This window comes from Desmodus rotundus, chromosome 12 (assembly GCF_022682495.2).
Source record: "Desmodus rotundus isolate HL8 chromosome 12, HLdesRot8A.1, whole genome shotgun sequence".
Lineage (NCBI taxonomy): Eukaryota > Metazoa > Chordata > Mammalia > Chiroptera > Phyllostomidae > Desmodus > Desmodus rotundus.
The window spans coordinates 81,343,461-81,366,657 of NC_071398.1; the positions used below are offsets into that span (position 1 = coordinate 81,343,461).

The window sequence follows — 23,197 nt, forward strand, 5'->3', positions numbered from 1 at the left end:
GTGAGTACCCTTATTTGATGCTGTGCTTCTTCCAATAGGTAAACAACCGGGATTATACCATCCAAATTAAAAGGTTGATCTGACATGCCTTTATAATTACTTTTGTTGTGGTGTCAGTTTTCTCATATCTGTAACAACCAGTTTTTTGGAGGTCAGCAAAGTCCACTGATGTTCCCTATAGGCTAAGACTGTCTCATAAGCCAGGGTGACTCTACTTAGAACTGATTGCTAAATTGGGGTAGGGGGTGGGACAAAAAGGGAAAAAATATAGTTGACTTTGCTATCCGTGACTAATGACCTGCCTGGTCTTCTGTTGTCAAAGCCCGCTGACTCCAGAACTGAAAACCTCGGTCTCATCTTATGGTTTTTAATCAACTTTCTGAAGGTGTAGTTTCCATAAAGCAAATGGAAATATTTCAAGAATTCAGTTTGGTGGGTTTTGACAAATGTATACACCATGTAAACACCACCCCAATCAATACATAGAACACTTTTGCTCTCCCCCAATTTCCCCCTTTCTGCTTAGCAGTCAGGCCTCCTCCACATTTGCACCCCCCACTCTCGACAGTCACTAATTTGATCTCCATCACCTTACATCGGTTTTCTATGTTCTAGAATGTTATGTAAGGGGAATGATAGAGCCTGAACGCTTCTGTGTCTAACTTCTTTTGTGTAGCATGTTTTTGAGATTTCGCCGTGTTGTTGTATCTCTAATTTGTTCCTCTTTAATGCTGAGTAGTTGCAGACATACAATTTACTTAGCTATTAGCTACTGATGAGCATTTGAATTGTTTCTAGTTGAGATTATTATGAATAAAGCTGCTGTGAACATTATGTCATAGATTTCAATCTGTTAATCTTTTGTAGACATGTTTTTATTTTCCCTGGGTCAATACTTAGAAATAGAATTGTTGGACTGTAAGGTATCTACTTAAGTTTATAATAAGTTACCAGAGAATTTTCCAAAGTGATTGTATCTTTACACTCTCACAAGCAATGTTTGAGATTTGTATGTCCAGTCATTCTATATCCTTCACAATGCCTGGGTTTTTTCAGTCTTTTTAAGTTTCAGTCATTCTAGTGGGTGGTCAGTAGTATCTCCTTGTGTTTTAGCTTGCATTTTCCTGATGAATAACAATGTTGAACATTTTTTCCAGTGCTTATTTTTGCTATTCCAATATCTTCTTTATGTTTTCAAGTAATGGAAGCAATAGATGGGGAGATACCTAGGTGTGGGTGAATGAGGGGACCATTCTTTGAGGTAAAGCAGGCTTGAAGTAGACAGAAAGATGATGAATATGAAAATGAGCTCACTTCCATATATTTCCCAGATGCCCTAAAAATCATATTATCTATGTCTTTTATTCTGGAAAATTCTTTCCCCTTTTTCGTACCTACTGAAATTCTCATCTGGCATAAAGTGAAGATTTACTTAAATTATAAGTTAAGAGAGAGAAATGTCTAAATGGTACAATGGTATTTTCAATCACTTATTTGATATATCTACAATATCCATTGAATAATTTAATAAATTCCATGATCACAAGGAAGATAGACTGGTAAATCCAATTTAACACATTTGTTCAGTGTCTACTATGCACATGTTATTGCAGTATGGAGTAAAAGATACAAAGATAAATTAGATATTATGCCTGCCCTCAGTAAATGCAATCCCTGAGATTTAGACTGTGTTTCAGTACCTCATACAGGGTAGAAAGTACCAGCAAAGAGATGATAAGTGCTTTGGAAACACAAGGACTGATGTATAGGAGGGAGCAAAAATACTACAGAAGTCTTAGAAGAGGGAGCATAGATGGAACCTTGAGGAAAGAGTAGTAGCATTTTCAAAATTAATTGCAATTATTGTTTGTTTAAGGTAAGTTTTCTTCTTTATAGTAGACTATTTAGCTTCACATGAGAAAGTACAATTTACCCCAGGGAGATGCTCAACATTTTAGGTAAATAACTTATTTGACAACTGAAAGAAAAGTGGTAGAAAAATAGCCACTAATGAACACTTCTGAGAAATATTCAGGAAGTATGAAGGTAACATGTATAGTGGAAGGGGCATAACTTTAGACCTACTCAGACTTGGGATCTATATGCTTTGGTCCAGTTATTTTCCCCTCTGGACCTCTGTTGCATCATATGAAAGTGGATGTAATAAAAATCTGTCCATGGCACTACTGGGATGGTTAACGAGTGAGATTAGGTCTCAAACTAAGAGTAGCACATGATATGTGAATCTTTTATGTAAATTTCTTTCTCTCTCCTCACCCTTGTGCAGTTCTAATGAGCTTGGTAATTGGCAATATCATAAATCAAGGCAAACAAAATGCAGATAGGGCTGCCGTGGAAGTAGGAAAAAAGGTCAATGTTTAAACAAATCTGGATCTTTGTGAATGACCTAATCTTTGCCGAAAACAAATTATGTTGGGTGGGGAAAGATGACTGAATGATCTCATAATCTCCTTGGAAATTTTATTTTATTGGTTTATGTTTCCTGTGTCCTTTCTGAAGGACAATTTTTCATCCACCCTTGGTCCTAGGCTGTGGGGGGCCTCTGCCCGCAGCCCCCCAGCCCCCCCTGGGCTACCACGGATGAGAATAAGTCTACCAAGACATGATCTGCTTGGGGAGGAGAGGGGGCTGATCTCTCAAAGGAGAAGGGCCAAGAGCCTTTTCCTCAGTGGGCTTTGATTGGGTTCAATTTGCACAGGAATACAGGTCAAGCTCATCAATCATTATCAGGCAGTAGGGATCAAACAATAGATAACACACAAAGAACTCTGAGGGCTTATTCTGAGTCAGGGTCAGTTAGCTAAAGGGCTATAAGGTTTTGGGAAACAAACTCATTTCAGGCTTGGACCCTTATCGTTTAAATTGAGGGTATTAGCAAAGCAGGTTTCACAGGATTTTATACATTCTTTCTTAGGCCTGATTGCCCCAGGGAATCTGCCCTTTCAGCACAGGACTGCACCGCCCTCTGTCATTGTTTCAGGCTTAAGGCAGGCGGGGGAAGTAAGGCAGCCAAGAGATTTGGAGACTTCTTGCAGACAGAATGAGGACTCAGGCTATGTCAAAGCCAAGGGGTGAGGGTCCATCACCCCCTTTTTCTATAGCCCCCGAGTCCTTCCCTGTGGGCCTTTTTCGTGACCATGCCTGTCTTAGGTCATCCCTCCCTTGAGGAATTTTACCTGTCTTTGGCTAACTGGTCAAGCTCAGGAACAAGCAGGGTAAAGTAAAGTGGGCAGAGATGGCCCCCCTGCCAAGGAGATAAGCTTTGTCTCTTTAGTGGTTTATGGTCTCAAGGTCTCTGACTCAGCCTTAACCATGGGGGTTACAGCTTCTGAAACAAGGCAGGGCGGTTCCCAGCACTATGCAGTCACTGATCTGCTTTCTGCCACAGTAGATCAAATTTGTCTTGTGATTTCATATAAGTGAAATCATTTAGTACGTATCCTTTATGTCTCACTTCTGTCACTCAGCATAAGAATATAAAGATTCATCCATGTTACTGCATGTATCATAGGCTGTTTTTATTATTGCCAAGTAGTTTTCAATTGTATGGATACACTACTGTTTATCCATTCCCTTGTTAATAGGCATTTGAATTTTTTCCACTTTTTGACTAGTATGAATAAAATTACTGTGAATATTTGCATACTAGTCTTTTTATAAACATAAGTTTTAATTTCTCTCATGTGACACCTAGGAGTGAAATTGCTGAGTCTGTGTATGCTTAAATTTATAAGAAATTGATGCTCTGTCAAATGCTTTTTCTGTATCTATTGAGAAAAATCATATAGATTCTCTCCTTTAATCTGTTAATATGTTAAAATATAATAACTGAATTTTAAATGTTAAATACTCAGACACCTGGTCCATGATGTATTATCCTTTTTATACATTGCCTGACTTCATTTGCTAAAGTGTTGTTACAGATTTTTGCATTTATATATATATACACACACACACATACAAAGATATGTGTATATGTGTGTGTATGTGTGTAGATAGATAGATAGATAGATAGATAGATAGAGATAGAGATAAAGATATAGATGGATAGACCGATATTCAAGCAGAGGGTAAGATCCTAAGCCCCAGCTTACCCTTCACAGGCCACAGGGTGGGGGCTGGTTACTTAATTTTCCTACACACCAGTTGCCTCACCTACCAGGAAGGTGATACAATTTGGCTCACATTTTTATATACATGGGCTTACAAGAAGTTGCATTACCCCTTCCTACTACCTTTTCCTCCTCCTTCATTCTTCGTACTCCAATGTGAGCCTCCCCGAGAGGCTCACCCCACAGGCCACTTGGAGTTTCTAACTCTCTGCCTTGGTTACGTCACCTTCAGCCAGGTCTCAAATATGCCCCAGCTCAGCCTCCTGCACATTTCCATTTCATGCTGTGAGTCTCCACACAGCCAGCCAGCCAAGGCACTTTAAATCAACACTGTTTTGTTATTGTTGATAACAAAACACATTTGTTATTTCTTCCCTACGTTTTAAAATAGGGCCCTAGTCTCAGACGCACCAAGCCTCTGAGTCATCTTCACCACTTTTTTTTCCTTCTTCCTTATCTAATCAGTCAACAAATTCTGTAGGTTCTTCCACTGAAACTTCTGTTGTATGAACAGACATGGTAACACAAATGGCTATAGTAATTATGTCGGGGGTGGGTGTTTAGAGTAACAAGACTATTTCCTTAATACAGATTTATTAATTTTAAAACTAAAATTTAAGACATTGCTGGGTCTTTGCTTGCAGGGCCACTCCCATTGCAGCATTTTGCACACGACTTACCAAATAACCTTGTACTTCCTGCTAAAATCTTCAATAGTCCTGCATGCTTCTAAATAGTGTAAATGCATTGAGTTGAAGGCTCTCTCAAATATCTTGCCAGCCTCTCAGCCTCTTCAACCATTGCTCATATTACATCCCCTGTGCTCAGTCTAACATAATTCCTTACCATTCTTGGAATCAACTGACCCTTTCCTGACCCCAAACCTTTGTAACACCATTCTTTTTTCTTTTCACGTTTTTCCTTATTGCATTGATGTATTTGTTGTTATTTAGCTGAATCACTAGGCCAATAGCCTCTTCCACCCTAATCACCAAGATTCTTTCTCTCTTTTCTGAACCCCCACACTATATTGGTTGAGGTATTGCCATAGCATTTACCATATAAAACCTCCCTGCTAGATTATTAAATTGGGTTCCCTGACCCAATTCCAACATGGAGGGAGGGGTTTCCCCTCAAACCAATAAACTTATGTCAGGACTCTGACACTATTTTCCCAGAGATAGCATAAAAGTCCACAGGTTAAGGGTTCAGTCCTACAAGACTTTCTCCTTGCCCCACTTTACATGCCAACAATTTTTGCACACCAGCAGGGTGTCCAAAAAGTCAGCTCAATTCTGACACTGTATGGAGACAGAGATAGCATCAAAGTCCACAGGTCAAGGGTTCAGTCCTACAAGGCTGCCCTTCCCCCACACACAGTTCAGATGCCCAGGCTTTCTGTGCGTCTCACCAACTGGCAACAAATTGGAGGTTTCAACAACCCTCTCCATTTCAGAATTGAGGAACTGATAGACCAATTGCAAGTCCAGGTTGTTATCTGTGCTTCTGACCAACTGGCTATAAATCAGAGGATCCTAAAACCCCCTCTCTGGGTTCAATTAATTTGCTGGAACAGGTCATAGAACTCAGAGAAATACATTACTTATTCATTCGCTCGCTGGTTGATTATAAGAAGATATAACCCAGGAACAGCCGGATGGAAGACATGCATGGGGTAAGGTATGGGGCAAGGGGTGTAGAGCTTCCATGCCCCCTCTAAGCATACCACTTTCTCTACACCTTCACGTATTCTAAACCCTAAAACTTCTTGAACCCTAGCTTCTTGAGTTTTTATATAGGTTTCGTTACAGCCACAACTGATTAAATCATTGGCTATTGGTTATTAATTTAACCCCTAGCCTCTCTTTCTTCCCAGGAGTTTGGGGTAGGACTTAAAGTTCACACCCTTGAATCACATTGTTGGTTCCTGTGGCAACCAGCCCCCTTTCCTTGGTGGGGTCCAAAGGTCACCTCATTTAACATAACAAAAGACAACTTTTTCAATCTCAACATTAGAAAATTCCAAGAGTTCCTGAGAGTTGTGAGTCAGGAATTCTGGACAAAGGTCAAATATTTATGAGAAATATATGTTGTCTGAATGGCCCAATATACATTTCTTATAAATCACAATTCTTATATATCACATTAGAGATTCATGAACACAAGTATTGACCCTTTCTTAATGTGCTTCTGGGTACCAGATGGTTCCCAATTTATTAAAAGTCTTCGATGGTAGTCATCACATGGTTCCTGGGACAGGGGTAAAATCTGTGTTCACTAATTCCTGCCAAAATCATAGACCCATTTTCTATTATTTAAAGTAATTTTTTTTTTTTACTAAACTTAACATTTTGGAATTGGAAAGCTCTACAGAGATGATTTTAGTCCTAAGCTCTTTCTTAACTAATGTGGAAATGAGGCCCTGAGGGACAGAGTGGCAGGGCTGAGAACACATAGCTAGTTTGGGCACATCAAGGACGAAGACTCAAGTCTACTGTTGATGCCGGAAGGACCTTGGTTTCCAAATCAACTTCCCAAGTTACCTAATTATGTGTCCTCTACATGGAAAATATCTCTGCTGACTGACTGCAGTAAAAAGAATGCGGTGTGGTAGGGTAAAAGAGGTAAATATAGGTTTGGAGTCAACCAAATCGGATTTAGATTCTGGCCTGCTCACTTAATGAGCTACACAGATTTTGATTAATTAGGTAACTTCTCAGCTTCTTTCTTCAGCTATAAAATGTAGACAATTCTATCCAGTTCATGAAGTTGTGTTGATGAAATGATATAAATGTATATGAAGTGATTGAAACACAACCATTTGAGGTCATTATTTAAAATAATGTTTAGTAAGTCATACATTTGCATATTTAGTGTTTCTTAATAATGCGTATACATTTTGCTAGTGCAGAAACCTTTTATTTTTTTAACCAGTTGATATACAACATTATATTATTTACAGGTGCACAGCCCTGTGATTAAACATTATACAACTTAATAAGTGATCATCTGGATAAATCTTGTACACATCTGAAACCACTGAATAAATGAACAGCAGATTTCTCTTTTTTCCTTTGCCCTCGGAATGCTGAAATTTGGGGAGTGGCCATACGTGTTAGTAAAGAGTCCACTCAGTTATTTTTCATTATAGTTACTTTTAAAAAATACTGTCAAGAACTATGTACTTAGGAAGGTGAATGCTTAGAGCGCTCAGTGTAGCTAAGCTGGGTGACAAAGATAATTTTTTTTGACACTTTGCAGAGCTCATTGTTTTTTCTGGATTAAAAAAAAAACCTATTACATTCACTTAATAAACACCTCTAACAGGCATCAAAGTTGTCTTCTGACAGCTCCATAACTGATTTTGACCTTCAGATCTATTTGACGATACTACCTTTCCTTTCACACCAGTTCTTTGAGCTCAACCTGCCCATAAGGGCTTGGCAGAAGGGTGTGGTAGGTAAGGACAGGAGAGGCTCATAAGGGGAATAAACCAAGGTCTGGTATCACTTCTAAAACACTGCTGAGCCCTGAAAAGCTTTGTTTTTATATAAAATATGAGAGTAAAAGTAAGATGGTTTAATATAGAATATGACAGCCACACTAGATGATTTTAAAAGCCTAAGTTCTATACTCTAATATTTTAATAATGATAGTTTATGAAGAAGGATCATCGGAGTTCCTTTCTTGGAATCCCTGTAGGATCAGTTCTAGCATGGGGTGACACACAGTTCTGTTTGGTATAGCAAACATGAGTCAGAAGGAAAACTGTTATTGAAAACTGATGTTTTCCTCTTTATAAAGCTCATATCGACCTATAAAAAGTGATCAAAAAGCATTGAAGAAAGAAATCACAACCGGATACAACAGTTACCCCCACAATCCATGGACTAAGGCGTAATTTCAGGGCAGGGATTTCACTTAACCAGGTCAGCTGTTCGAGGGATAGATAGGAAAGCTGGGCTAGGACTCTGCTAACTAGACTCAGGTAAATTCCTAAAGAGAAACAATTTCTTGGGGTTACTCTCCATGAACAGGAGCGTCTGGCCTTCCCACTCACGTCCTTTAGTGTTGTGGACAGGCTCAGCGCTAAGCTGTGTGGACCTTTACTCTGGCCACTACCATGTAAATCTGTTGTTCTCCACCTGGCTGCACAATGGAATTACTCACCTGGAGCACTTCAAATAAATCTGATGCCCCGCCCCATTTCCAGAAAGTCTAGCTTAACTTGTCTGAGGTATCTGGAGCATTTGGATTTTTACAAAGCTTCTGGTGTGATTCTAATGTGTAGCTAAGCTCAGAAACCACTGGCATAAACTTATAAAGTCCTAGCAAACCTTCCTCTTTAAATCCAGCACCTTATCACTTAGCTTTCTGGCACCTGGTTTTTGTTTTGGCACCTGGTATTTCTTTCCACTCAACACACTGTGAATTTCACTCTGCAGTCAGACTAGAATAATCCCAAAGTGGAATGCATGAGGGGCCCCTGGTAAATAAGGAGAACCCTGGCAAAGAAAGCGATTCCCACCCAAACCTGGTATGAAATAACAGTCACTCCCTACTGTGTTGCTCCACCTTCTTTCTTCAAGGGTCCTTTGGCACAGAGTCTTACACACCCTCTTGTTGGCATTTGGCAGGCTTCCTAGTTGAAGGCACCACGTCCCTGGGTGGGCACCATTTCTCAGCCCCAAGCAGGGGAATCCACAGCACCTGCCGCTTAGCTTTGCAGCACCAAGGGCGCTTAAGGTCCTCCTAAGTAATTCAGATTCCTGGGGAGCCAAGCCTGGCCACTTGAAACACTCCTCTCTCCTCTGTTTTCCCCCATTTTTTTTTGTTTTACTTAGAAAGCAGATATTTATATTTCCAGGTGGCAGCTCGTCTCAGGCCCCACTCTAAGAAAGAAAGAAAAAGCCCCAGCAACTGGCGCCAAAGAGCTTGTCTCCCTCCCTACCCAGGACCCTTCCTCCCTAGTCAGAGTCCCTGACGCCAGTGACGCTGGAGCCCCAGCCTTTGCCCCGCCCAGCATCTGGTGCTAGCAAACTCCCTTTGCCCCACCCTTTGGTGATTCAGAGCCCTGGAACCACCCAAGTCGCTAATTTAAATTGAATTGCTGCACAGTTTATGCTCGGCTGCTACTCACAGCTTTTTGCTGTCGACCGCCTGGTCTTGTTGCCGAGGCCGCGGAGAGCCAGCGCCCGGCCCCTGTCCCGCGCCATGAATCCCACCTGGCGGGGCGTCCCAGAAGTGCTGGGCCGCCTGGATGGGCTGACCCTGCTGTTGCCGCTGCTGCTGCTGCTGCTGTTGCTGTGTCCCCACGCTTCTCGGGGTGAGTGGGCCGGGGACCCAGCCCGGCTGGGTGAACCCCTAGGTTGTGTGGGACGGGCTGGATCAGTCTCCGTGACAACCGAGAAGTCTGGGGACCTGGTGAGGTGAGGGATGTGGGCATCGGTAATTGTTCCCATAAACTTCTGCCTTTGAGGCTCAAAGATCTTACTGGCCCTATCCCGTGGGACAGGAAGAGGCTATCAGCTGCTAACCAGCTATTAGGGGTCTTGCTGTGCTGGACCCCAGCTGGCCTGGCTTTAGTAGTGAGGCATAGAGAATGGAGGAAGAACTGGTGAGTTGGTGGAGCCCTCAAACATGGGGGAACAGAAAGGCAGGGCTTGAATTGAGTGACTTGTCAACCCCCCCCCCCCCCAGCATTTCTTTCAGGGTGGGAAGCCAAATTAGCTGAAGGGTCTCGCCCCTAAACAGAATCCAGTCGCGTACAGCACCTGGAGCTACAAATTTGAAATCTCCAGGTATAACGTTCCAAGGGGGCGTCTGTCTTTATTGCGTGCCTAGCAACAGTATCTGCGTGGAGATAAAGACTAAACCACTCTATTAACAAGACAGGAAGCCTGGCAAATTCTTGATCTGTCAGTTCAGCACTGGATGGAAATGGAAATGTGCATCAAAGCCATTGCTGCTTCCCTTATTGCCTTGGGAAAGGAATGTTGCTATAAGTGTTTCCTTCAGTTCCATTTTTTTCCTCTCTAGGTGACTGCAAGGTTCCCCCAGATGTACCTAATGCTCAGGCAGCTTTAAGTGGTCTTACAAGTTTTCCTGAAAGACACATAGTAACATACAAATGCAATGAAGGGTTTGTTAAAGTTCCTGGCAAGCCAGACTCAGTGATCTGTCTCAAGGGCAATGAATGGTCACAAATCGCAGAATTTTGTAATCGTAAGTTCTTCATTTCTTCTTTAAAAAGTTATGGCAATGGAGTGTATCTTGTTAAGTTAAAATTTATCCCTCGTCGGGGTGACTGGTAATTGATTGTTTTCTAGCATTATAAACCCCAGGGTATAACTGTTGGCACTTCACCCGCCAGCTAATTGATGGCATTACTTCCGGGAATAGGTCCTGCTTTTCCATTAACACTTCCCCTACACCCCACACACTGTACCTTCCGAACCAACAGAGAAAATAAACACTAGGTTGTTTTTTAAGGGAATAAATTACATAAGAACATGTTTGGCAATTATGTTGAGACACATACCCTCAAACTCTATGCATAGCCCTGTATTACCTTTGACGTATGGGAGTAAGTATAAGCAACAAGTATTTCTTGAAACCAGGTATGAAATGGGCTTTAGTGTCTTTTTAACCAATCTGTGATAGAAGGTAGTAGGTGGATGTCCACTAAACCTTTGCACATGTATCAGGTTACAGAGTTTATAACTCTACTACATATATTATTTTATCTAATCCTCCAGACAACCCTATGAGTTAAGTAGGGACTCATCCTCGTTTTCCAGTTGAGGAAACAGGCCCTTGGGAGTTAAATAACTTCCTTGAAATCAACAAGAGCCATGGTTCAAACTTGAGTTTTTTGACTATAAATTCGATGCCCCTCCCACTATTCCATACCTCTATAAATTCATACTTGCCTAGATGTTTAAATTTTTAAAATACTTTCATGTACACACTGGCTCATCTAATCCTTGTCCCAGTGGGTTGTTGTGAAATTAAATGAATGGGTATATGTAAAACATTTAGAAGTGTTCTATAAATATTAGCTATTATTGTTACTCTTGTTGTTGTCCAGGATATTAGCCCAGGGGTCTGGGATTATCAGTTCTTATCTACCCCTGTGCTACATGGGACAGGTTAAGGGAACTGGCATCTATTGAGTCAGTGCCAGAACTGTGCCAGGCAATTTAAGTGGGGTATATTTTTTTGAATTGTATTCACAGTGACATCTATGTACCAAATCTACTTCTCAGGCCTCTAGTAATTAGGAAATGAAAGCATATATTTGAATATATTCTTAAGACACTACAAATGTCATGTTGATGGTAATATAGTTAAATACAAAATACATACAAAAAAGCACAGAAAAAGGAGGGATGTAAAGACAAGATAATGCCAAATAATTCAATATAAATTATAAAATAAAGTGATATCACTTTTTCTTGTTGTTGCTTTTGTTAATACTTTTAGGTAGCTGTGATGTTCCAACCAGGCTACTTTTTGCATCTCTCAAAAACCCTTATAACAGACAAAATTACTTCCCAGTGGGTTCCATTGTGGAATATGATTGTCGTATGGGCTACAAAAGAGACCAGTCGCTCTCAGGAAATCTAACTTGCCTTCAGAATTTTACATGGTCCCAGCCAGACGAATTTTGTAAAAGTAAGTATAATTTTAAAGAGATTCGTCATTCTATGGTATTTCATCCTTTATTTATGCTGGAAGTCTATGTGTGCGTGTTATTATTTAGAATGATTCCGTAAGGAAACATTGAGTAATTCTATTTTAAAGTAGGCAAACTAAATACTTGCAAGATAAGAATATTAATTTACTCAAAGATTTTACATTTAATTAGTTTAAAGTCACCTTAAATGAAATGAAATCAGTATGCATTCTAAATATGTTGCATTTTTGAAACTTATAAAATGACCGTAGGATTTAAGCAGTCTACAGATAAGAGGTTATCAGTAGTTCAAATGATGAATTTGCATAGATGTGCCTGACAATTCAATGAAAAAAAAACAACTTGTATTGTCTTCTAGAAAAATCATGTCCTAATCCTGGAGAAATAATAAATGGTCGTGTCAATATAAAAACTGACATATTATTTGGTGCATCCATCACCTTCTCATGTAATACAGGGTAAGTTTTTGCATACTGAACACTCTGTATTTAACAAATGAAAAAACAAATTAGGATTTAAGAAGAAAAATTTTAGATATGTGGCCATTGTTTACAAGCCATTAGCAATAAAACAATCTACCTGTTCTCATGGGCTCATCACAGTTAAATTTAGTAAAATGAGCTAAGAAAATAGATCTTACAGCACCAAATTTTCTTAATTCTTGGATTTCAGTACATATGTGATTCATTATAAAATTTTAAATGCGATTAGTAAAGGAAAAACCTTATAATATGGTGATAATACTTGCAGAAATTAAATCCAAGTGTTAAATGAAATCCATCTTTAATTTACCTAAATAATAAATTTGCATATGTTTTCTATATACAAACAACCTATTATAAAATATCATAGGCTAAAAACATTTATTCCTAGTGTGAAAATATTACCTGACCTAAGGTCTTTTCTATGTTCTCTATGTAGAGAAAAGGAACTCAGTCATTGAGCATTATCAGTGTCTCAGACTCTGCTGAAAACTTTGTATGGATTTTCTCATTTAAAATCTATAAATTGAATTATATTTTACTCTGTACATGTGTCCATTATTTACAAAATAAAAATAACAGTATCACTTATCTCCTGTACTAAACACAGATGTTTGGATAATTAATATCAAATCTGGGAGGAGTTTGAACCCTTTAAATATAAGTACATTCTATTATTCTATGGAGGCTGTATTGATCTTTTAGAATTCAGAAATATAAAATATTCAAGCATCTATATAATTTTGTTTTTATTTTTAAGTATATTTTATTGATTATACTATTACAATTGTCCTATTTTTTTCTCCCCTTAATCCCCCTCCACCCAGTACACCCATCCTGCCAGCATCTCTCCATCCCTTAGTTCATGTCCATAGGTCATACATATAAGTTCTTTGGCTTCTCCATTTCCTATACTATCCTTAACTTCCCCCTGTCTATTTTGGGCTTACCAATTATGCTTCTTATTCCCCGTACCTTTTCCACCATTCTTCCCCTTCCCCTCCCCGCTGATACCCCTGCATGTGATCTCCATTTCTGTGATTCTGTACCTGTTCTAGTTGTTTGCTTATTTTGTTTTTGTTTTTTTAGATTCAGTCGTTGATAGTTGTAAGTTTGTTGTCCTTTTACTTTTTATAGTTTCGATCTTCTTTTTCTTAGATAAGTCCCTTTAACATTCCATATAATAAGGGCTTGGTGATGATGAACTCCTTTACTTAACCTTATCTGGGAAGCGCTTTATCTGCCCTTCCATTCTAAATGATAGCTTTGCTGGATACAGTAATCTTGGAAGTAGGACCTTGCCTTTCATGACTTCAAATATTTCTTTCCAGCCCCTTCTTGCCTGTAAGGTTTCTTTTGAAACATCAGCTGACAGTCTTATGGGAACTCCTTTGTAGGTAACTGTGTCCTTTTCTCTTGCCGCGTCTAAGATTCTCTCCTCTTTAATCTTGGCTAATGTAATTATGATGTGCCTTGGTGTGTTCCTCCTTGGGTCCAGCTTCTTTGGGACTCTGAGCTTCCTGGACTTCCTGGAAGTGTATATTTCCTTTGCCAGATTAGGGAAGTTCTCCTTCATTATTTGTTCAAATAAGTTTTCAATTTTTTGTTCTTCCTCTTCCCCTTCTGGCACCCCTATAATTCGGATGTTGGAATGTTTAAAGATGTCCTGGAGCTTCCTAAGCCTCTCCTCATTTTTTTGTATTCTTGTTTCTTCATTCTTTTCTGGTGGGCTGTTTCTTTCTTCCTTCTGGTCCACACTGTTGATTTGAGTCCCAGTTTCCTTCCCATCACTTATTGGTTCCCTGTCCATTTTCCTTTGTTTCTCTTAGCATAGCCTTCATTTTTTCATTCAATTTGTGACCATATTCAACCAATTCTGTGAGCTTCCTGATTACCAGTGTTTTGAACTGTGCATCTGATAGGTTGGCTATCTCTTTTTTGCTTAGTTGTATTATTTCTGGAGCTTTGATCTGTTCTTTCATTTGGGCCTTTTTTTGTGTGTGTGTGTGTGTCTTGGTGTGCCTGTTACGTACAGGGGCAGAGCCTTAGGTGTTCACTGGGGTGGGGTATCACTGGTCTCTGCGCTGTGACGCTGTACGTGGGGGAGGGGCTGAGAGGGAGCAATGGTGCCTGCTCCACTCTCTGCTGGATTTCAACCACTCCCTCCGCTACCCACAATCAAACTGGGCTCTTCTGGTGCTAATTCCCAAGTGGGTGGGCTTGTGCATGCTCTAGGCCTCTTGTGGGTCTCTCCAATGAACTCTACTGTGAGGCTGGGAGTTTCTCCTGCTGCCGCCTCAGCTCCCACAGGTGTTTTCAATCAGAGGTTTGAGGCTTTATTTCTCTACACTAGGCCCTGCATTATACGATCTGCTTTGCTACCCCACTGTTCCTCCTGGTTTATCTATGAGCGAATGTGGGGCCACAGGGTCTGCCAGCCACCACCTTGTGGGGTCTGCTAGCTGCAGCCTGGCCTGCCCCGTTCCACAATCCACCACCTCGCTGGGTCTGCTAGCCTCCACCTTGCCACAAGTCCTCTCCACCCCAGCTGCTGGTCTGCGCCCCTCCTACCCGTCTAGAGGAATGTGTCTTCTTTATCTCCTTGGCTGTCGGACTTCTATACAGTTCGTTTTCTGTCAGTTCTGGTTGTTTTTGTTTTTAAATTGTTATTGTCCTTCTTTTGGTTGTGCGAGGAGGTACAGTGTGTCTACCTATGCCTCCATCTTGGCCGGAAGCCGATACATCATAATTAAAATGACAAAATTCAAAAACAAAAAGAATCTTAAAGGCAGCAAGGGAGATACAGAAAGTAACATATAAGAGAGCCCTAATAAGACTAGCAGATGACTTCTCAATAGAAACACTATGAGCCAGAAGGGAATGGCAAGAAATATTGCAAGTAATGAAAAGCAAAGGCCTGCAGCCAGGACTACTCTACCCAGTAAGGCTCTTAATTAAAATGGAAGATGCAATAAGGAGTTTCCCAGAAAAAAAAGAAGGCTAAAATAATACGCCTCCACCAAACCAGTAGTGCAAGATATGCTACAGGGACTGCTTTAAAAAAATGAAGAAAAAGAGTGAGAGAGAGGGGAACACAAGTACAAAGGAGGCAAAATAGCAATGAATAAGCACTTATCAATCAATAATAACCTTAAATGTAAATGGATTAAATGCTCCAATCAATTTAAAGATTCAGTGCAACCCCTATTAGAGTAGCAATGACATATTTCACAGATATAGAATAAACATTTCAAATATTTATCAGGAACCATAAACTACCCTGATAGCCATAGCCATTTTGAGAAAGAAAAACAAAGTAGGTGGGTTCACAATATCTGACATCAAACTGTATTACAAAGCCACTGTAATCAAAACAGTCTGGTACTGGTATAAGAACAGACACACAGATCAATGGAACAGAGTAGACTGCCCAGAAATAAACCCATGTCTCTACACTCAAATTAATTTTGAACAAAGAGGGCAGAAGCATAAAAGAGTAAAAATAGCCTCTACAACGAATGGTGTTGGGAGATCTGGAAAGCTACATGTAAAAAATGAAACTTGGCCACCAACTTAACCATACACAAAAATAAAATCAAGATGGATAAAAGTCTTAAATATAAGTTGCAACACAATAAAAGTCCTAGAGGAGAACATGGGCAGGAAAATCTCAGATATTCTATACAGCAATATTTTCACCAATCTGTCCCCTAGAGGAAGGGACATACAGGAAAGAAGAAATAAATGGGACTTCATCAAAATAAAAAGCTCAGCACAACTAAAGAAAACATCAGAAAAATGAAAAAGGAACCAACTGTATGGGAAAATACATTTGCCAATGATACCTCAGACAAGGGTTTGATTTCCAAAATATATAAAGAACTCACACACCTCCACTCCAGGAAGACAAACAACCCAATTAAGAAATGGGCAAAGGACTTGAACAGATACTTCTCCAAGGAGGACATACAAAGGGGCCAGAGATATCTGAAAGGATGCTCAGCATCATTAGTCATCAGAGAGATGCAAATTAACACCACAATGAGATACCACCTCACATCAGTCAGAATGGCCATCATAAACAAAGCAAGAAACAAGTGTTGGAGAGGTTGTGGAGAAAAGGGAAATCTAAATCTAGTACACTGTTCGTGGGAATGCAAACTGGTGCAACCACTGTGGAAAACAGTATGGAATTTCTTTGAAAAACTAAAAATGGAACTGCCTTTTGACCTGGCAATTGCACTGCTGGGATTATACCCTAAGAATCCTGAAACATCAATCCAAAAGAACCTATGCATCCCAATGTTCATAGCACTGCAATTTATAGTAGCCAAGTGCTGGAAACAACCTCAGTGCCCATCTGTAAATGAATGGATCAAAAAACAATGTACTTTTACACAATGGAATACTATGCATCAGGAAGAAAGAAGGAGCCACTACCCTTCGTGATAGCATGGATGGAACTGGAGAGCATTATACTAAGTGAAATAAGCCAGGCAGTGAAAGGCAAATACCATATGATCTCACCTAAAAGTGGAACCTAATCAACAAAATAAACAAGCAATCAAAATACAACCAGACACATTGAAATAAAGAACAAACTGACAGTAATCAGAGGGGGAGGGGGGAGAGGGATAATAGGGGAAAGAAGGGGAAGGGTCACCAAGGAACATGTATAAAGGACCCACGGACAAAGCCAAAGGGACATAGGATTGAGGGTGGGAGGTGGGAGTGGGTGGGGCATGAGAGAGTGGTGGTGGGAAAATGGAGAGAACTGTACTTCAACAACCATTAAAAAAATAAATAAAATGATTTAAAAGACTTTATGTTTTTTTAACATTTACTCCACCCAAATAAGAAACGTTCTGCATGCCTTATACTTTTTTATCCTTTGGATCACTTTTTTAATTTTTTTTCTTTTTCTTTAAACTGCCATACAAACTTTTATCAACTGTTGTTTTGTCTCCACCTACTGGTATAGTAAATATTTTAAGATGATATTCTGGAGAATTTAAGAGAACTCAACTTTCTTCCTCCCTTCATTGTTTAGGTACAAATTAGTTGGTGCAACTTCTAGTTACTGTATTGTTAGTGGAGAGAATGTTGACTGGAGTGATCCATTGCCAGAGTGCAAAGGTAAGACTGAGAGTCAAAACACTCATGTTTTGGAGTTGAATAATGACAAATTACTTTCTGCGCATTAAGAATTATTCACAGTGATCATGTGGCATTTGTCTTTTACCGCCTGGCTTACTTCATTTAGCTTAATGCCCTCCAGTTCCATGCATGCTGTTGTGAAGGGTAGGGCTCCTTCTTTCTTTCTGATGCATAGTATTCTGTTCCCTACGATCTCACCTATAAGTGACACCTAATTGACAAAACAAACAAAGAAGCAAAATATAATGAGAGACATTGAAATAAAGAACAAACTGCCAGTAACCAGAGGGAAGGGAGGAGGGAGATGACGGGGGCCAGAAAGGGAAGGGTGGTCAAGGAACATGTATAAAGGACCCATGGGCAAAACCAAAGGGGGAAAGGATTGAGGGTGGAAGGTGGGGGTGGGTTGGGCAGAGGACAGTGGTGGCGGGAAAATTGAGACAATTGTACTTGAATAACAATAACAAAAATTTTTTAAATTAAAAAATTAAAAAAATAATTATTCACACTGAATATTTGTACTACCCTCATCTTCTAATATATGTCTTAGCTAATTTAAAAAGTTTTCTTTGTAATGCTTCTTAATTTATTAGCTTTGAAGATAAAGGATTAAAAACAAACGAAAGTTTGTATTGTATTTGGTCATTTACTATCTTGTAATTTCTTCTAACACTCAAGTAAAATAGATATGAAAGTCTTTGGTCCAAGATCCAGCCTTTCTCAAATAGTTGCCCCCTTCTTGTGCTGTGAGGGGCCTCTGATTCATGTAAATGGACAACTCAGTCTATACACTCAAGTGCCCTATGACCCTTATCCCCACTCCACTGAACCGTGGGCCAGAAGTATGCACATCTGCAGTACAGACCATCCTCAAGTATATGGATCACGTGCTCCTTGCAGCAGCACACATACTAAAACTGGAACAACACAGAGAAGACTAGCATATCCCCTCCATAAAGATGACATGCAAATATGTGAAGCATTGCATATTTAAATAAAGGGAGGGTGGCCCTGACTGGTGTGGTTCAGTGGGTTGAGCACCAGCCTGTGAACTGAGAGGTTTCCAGTTCACTGGTTCTATTCCTGGTCAAGGCACAGGCCTAGGTTGTGGGCCAGGTCCCTAGCTGGGGATATGCAAGAGGCAACTGATAATGTTTCTCTCCCTCTCTTTCTCCTTCTCTTCCTTATCTCTAAAATATAAATTAAAGGAAGGAAGGAAGGAAGGAAGGAAGGAAGGAAGGAAGGAAGGAAGGAAGGAAGGAAGGAAAAGAAAGAAAGAAGTGACAGGAAAGAAAAGAGTGTGGACCAGGAGGAAGGACCTTCTCAGGCCCTGAAAGGGGTATTGGCACAGGAAATTCTGAATGCCAGTCCCTGAAGCAGGATTTAGAATGGGGTGGGGGAGGTGCTCTCAATGACCGCATTGCTTCAGCCCTGCACATACCCAACTCGTAGAGAGAGACATAGCCACAGGAGGGCCACAGCACTGCCTTTTAAAGTGTGGGAGCTAGGGCAGGAATCCTAGTCATGTACAACATTATACATTCATTTCTCAGAGAGACCATAGAATCTCTGAAGCCCATATATAGACCTAAGGATAAAAATATAACTATGTAAATTGATTAGCTTTGCTTTCAGACCCCTCCATTCTCTGGTCATATTTTACTTTACAGTACAATAAATAGGGTGAAACCTTTAGTACCCTATATACTATACTATACATAGGCTGTCTATATACATAAGAGGTTTGTTGCCCTTGAATTATTCCATTGTCAATTTTGGTGGCTCTGGACAAAAATTTCTTTGAAAAAATTAAACACATTTTAAATTAATAAAACTGGCAAGGTATTTTTACAGGTAAGTAAAACCAAAGTACGTTAAATATTTATATTAAAAATCCAAGTTTACCACTTGTCTAAATTAAGTGTTATCAATGAGGGAAACCTATAAATATCTATAAGTAATGGGGAGTATATTTGGAACTTTGGACACAATAGTTGTAAAACATGAGTGTTACCTTTAAGACCAGTTTGTAGACATGCAGTCATGTGTAGCTTAACAATGGGGATATGACCTGAGAAACGCGTACTTAGGCAATTTCATCATTGTCAAGCATCATAGCCCTCACAAAACATAGATGGTATAACTCAGGCTCCATCACATTGCTATGCAACCACCATGGTATGTGCAGCCCATCATTGACTGAAATGTCATTTTGCAGCTAATGGTGCTGGGAGTGGTAGTGCTGGGTGATGTAACATGTTGCTTCAAACACCTAAATATGACATTTAGGAAATCAAGTCTTGTGCATTTCCCAAAGAACTAAAATGTTTGAAATAACTGTGTAAAATAACTTTCCTACATTAGCTGCCTTCTTCCTCACAGGAATGTTATAAAATGCTCTGTTTTGACGCTTACTTTATAGGGAGAAAACCGAAGTTCAGAGGGGTTAGAGATCTTGGTCTCTAGGATGCGGTGGAACAGGCCCCAGCACTACTCAGAACGGCCGTGAGAGGGAGGTTGTCTAAGCGAAGCCAAAGTCAAACCCCTGTCACCATACCACGCCCTTACTTGCGATTCTCAGAAGATCTTAACTGCAGTTGTGCTTTAGGCATTTGTTAGCTCACCTAAGATCCAAAAGGAACGACAACTAAACTAATGTTTGTAAAGTTGATAAACAGCACAAGAGGAGAAAAAGGGAATAATTTCATTCTGACTGACTTTATTACTTTAAAAAAGAAGTGAAATAAGTTTCCGAGGTCACTAACATATCCTGAAAGCTGTGGGAACAGAAGCTCTGGGTGATCTCTGTTGTCCAGTGTTTGCATCCTGCTGTTCTTTGGTCTTGGCATGAGCAAAGGGAGACACTTTGTGAGGGAAAATATCTTTATTTGGGGTGTGTCACACAATGAGATCACTGCCGACTCTGACTTTGGCTTTCCTTCTTCCCACAGAAAGCAGTCTAATCTTCTCAGTACTACTTGGTGCATTTAGTTGCCTGTAGGTATAATTTATACTGAAGTAAAATCAGCGTAGCATTTTAGTTCCTTGGGAAATGCACAAGACTTGGTTTCCTAAATGTCATATTTAGGTGTTTGGGTCAGGGGAGAGAAGAGTCATCAAGTAAGCAGTTGGTTTCTAAAATTTAACCGCATTATTTAGCTACTATTTGAATGACATTTTTCTTCCACAGGAAGTTCTCCAATTTCCAAGGTCATACCCACTCCTCAGAAACCCACCACAGTGGCTGTTTCAGGTACCAAAGCCCCATCTACTTCTCAGAAACCCACCACAGTGGCCGTTTCAGGTACCAAAGCCCCATCCACTCCTCAGAAACCCACCACGGTGCATGTTCCAGGTACGAAAGCTCCATCAACTCCTCAGAAACACACTACAGTAATCGTTCCAGCTACAGAAGTTGCATCAACTCCTCAGGAACTCACCACAGTAAACTTCTCAGCTACAGAAGCCCCATTGACTCCTAAGAAATCCACCACATTAAATATTCCAGCTACAGAATTCCCCTCATCTCCTCAGAAACCCATCACTGCAAATGTTCCAGCTACGGAAGCCACATCAACTTCTCAGAAACCCACTAAAATAAATTCTTCAGCTACAAAGACCCTACTAATTCCTCAGAAATCCACCTTACATGTTCCAACTAATCCTCATAAACCCACTTCAAATATTTCAGTTATGGAAACCCCATCAACTCCTCAGAAACCCATCACAGCAAATGATTTAGCCACCATAGCCAAAATAACCCCTGTATCCAATGCTCTGTCTGCAGAGACCCCTCTGTCAGCAGCCCAGACTCCCATCATGGCAAATTCTTCTGTTACACAAGCTATACCCAAAACCCAAAGACTCACAACAGCAAAAGCTTCATTTACACAGAGCCTTCCAGGAACACAAAAGTTCACTGCTGGACATGCTCCAGTGACTAAGAGTCTCCACACAACACAAAGACTGCCCTCTGCTCCTATTTCAGCAACACGGAGTACAGCTGTTCCCAGGGCAACCACGCCTTTTCGTGCACGAAGCACACCTAAAGGAAAAGGAATCCCTTCTGCAGGTGAGCTGGTGCTCTACACGTTTCCGAGTATGGATCTCATGTGTTATGGTGGAGATTTGAGCTTAACCAGGTTTACATAATTAAATAGTCTGTGATTTAGTGTAGCCAGAGTGTTTTTCATATTAATGTTCTGTGCTTTCTTCAGAGGCAGACTTGGATTGTGGTAGGGCAAATCTTTAAAAAAAGAAAAAGGTTTGGTCCCACAAAAACAATGCTAAGTTAAGATCAGTGAAGAAGTTCTGTTTTCTATATTAGCTGTAGAGAGTCATTGAATTCTTCACGACCCTTCAAAGAGCCAAACTTAAGCCATCCTCCTTCTGGGTTGACAGAGACCCATCCCTCAAATAGCTGAAGAATCGCTGCAGATTCCCTGGAGTTGCCAGTTTGGTAAAGCTTCTCAACAGTGTCTCCTAAGTAATTGAACACACAGAGTTGTTCTTTTTTAAAATAGTTCATATCAGTACAGGGCTCTTTAAATAAAGATACTTTTTATAAAAAGGGAATAAAATATGCTGTAGACTTTGGGAATACCTGTTGAGTGAATGAACAAAACCCTCTTACTAATTAACGCTTCTTCAGACCACCAGGAGGTCGCCTTGTCTCATAACTTGCCCTATGGATGGCCATTTTTATAGACATTCTTGTTCTCCAACAGAGATACTATTTTGTTTCATTTTGTTTTCTTCTTGAAAACTCCCAATAAAACTAAGCCAGGAAATAATCTTTTTAAAATTATTTTAACATTTTTATTGAAGTCAGTGCGCATACAGAGAACTGCATTAAACATAGACGTGTGGCTCAATAACTTCTCTAAAGCAAATATCTGTGTAACCACCTCGAATGTCAAGAAATAGAGCATCAGCAGCCCCTCAGACTTGCCCCATCGCTTTCCAGATGCTCGGCCCGTCCTGACTTATAAAGCCAGTGAGACTGTGGGCTTCTGCTCCCAACACCATGTGGCTTAGGGATTTCCCACAGCTGCACGTGTGCACATCTCAGGGCCTGCAGTGCCCTCTCTTGGCTTTGATCCACTTCGGCCTGTGCTCACATCCATTTGTTCTCCAGGGCCTTGAAAACATTTGCTGCTGTTTTTCAATATTTTGTCCAGATTTTGTAATAGCCATGTTGGAGTCTATTTTTCCATCACCCAGGTCATTTTCAAAAACTTAAAACATTAGACATTATTGTTGAAATTTCCTTTGTACATGTATTTATTCCATTAGGCGAAAAGCCAAATACACATAAATACTCAATATCTCACCCCATACCTGACTGGCTTAGTGAGTTGGGTGTCATCCTGCAAAGCAAAAAAGTCACCAGTCTATTCTCGGTCAGGGCATATGCCTGGATTGCGGGTTCAGTCCCCAGATGTGGACATGCAAGAGGCAACCAATCGATGTTTCTCTTGCTCATTGATTTTACTCTCTCTCCCGCTCTCTCTAAAAATAAAGGAAATCTTTAAAAAAAATATCACTCCACTTAGTTCCTCTCTTTAACACTGGATCTTCAATTTCTGCCTAGTTTAGGTCACTCTTCAATGGCATTAAATAATTGTTTTTAAAAATAGTCCCACACATAATGACCACATTTTGATAGCGATTTTAAAAAAGTTTCATAATTGTTATCTTGAAACCTATTGCCAGTATGCAGATAT

The 23,197-nt window shown here is 40.1% G+C and overlaps 1 protein-coding gene and 1 non-coding gene across 8 annotated transcripts in view; both read left to right on the forward strand.

Annotated features, from left to right (window-relative positions):
- The window catches only part of CD55 (CD55 molecule (Cromer blood group)), an 85,557-nt gene that overhangs the window by 40,461 nt on the left and 21,899 nt on the right, over window positions 1–23,197 (forward strand). For 3 of the 7 annotated variants that reach the window (XM_045186284.2, XM_045186366.2, XM_045186325.2), the window contains exons 1-6: window positions 9,203–9,459; window positions 10,173–10,358; window positions 11,619–11,810; window positions 12,191–12,290; window positions 17,365–17,450; window positions 20,662–21,543. In XM_045186284.2, the coding sequence (XP_045042219.2) occupies window positions 9,255–9,459; window positions 10,173–10,358; window positions 11,619–11,810; window positions 12,191–12,290; window positions 17,365–17,450; window positions 20,662–21,543 (1,651 nt within the window). In that variant the 5' untranslated portion in view covers window positions 9,203–9,254. Of the gene's footprint in view, window positions 1–9,202; window positions 9,460–10,172; window positions 10,359–11,618; window positions 11,811–12,190; window positions 12,291–17,364; window positions 17,451–20,661; window positions 21,544–23,197 lie in introns of those variants that run through there. The other 4 variants (XM_045186436.2, XM_045186464.2, XM_045186532.2 and 1 more) reach the window with 4 other exon arrangements.
- On the forward strand, window positions 18,359–18,465 carry LOC112299117 (U6 spliceosomal RNA). The gene has a single exon (XR_002974214.1). It is a non-coding gene; the product is annotated as a U6 spliceosomal RNA (small nuclear RNA).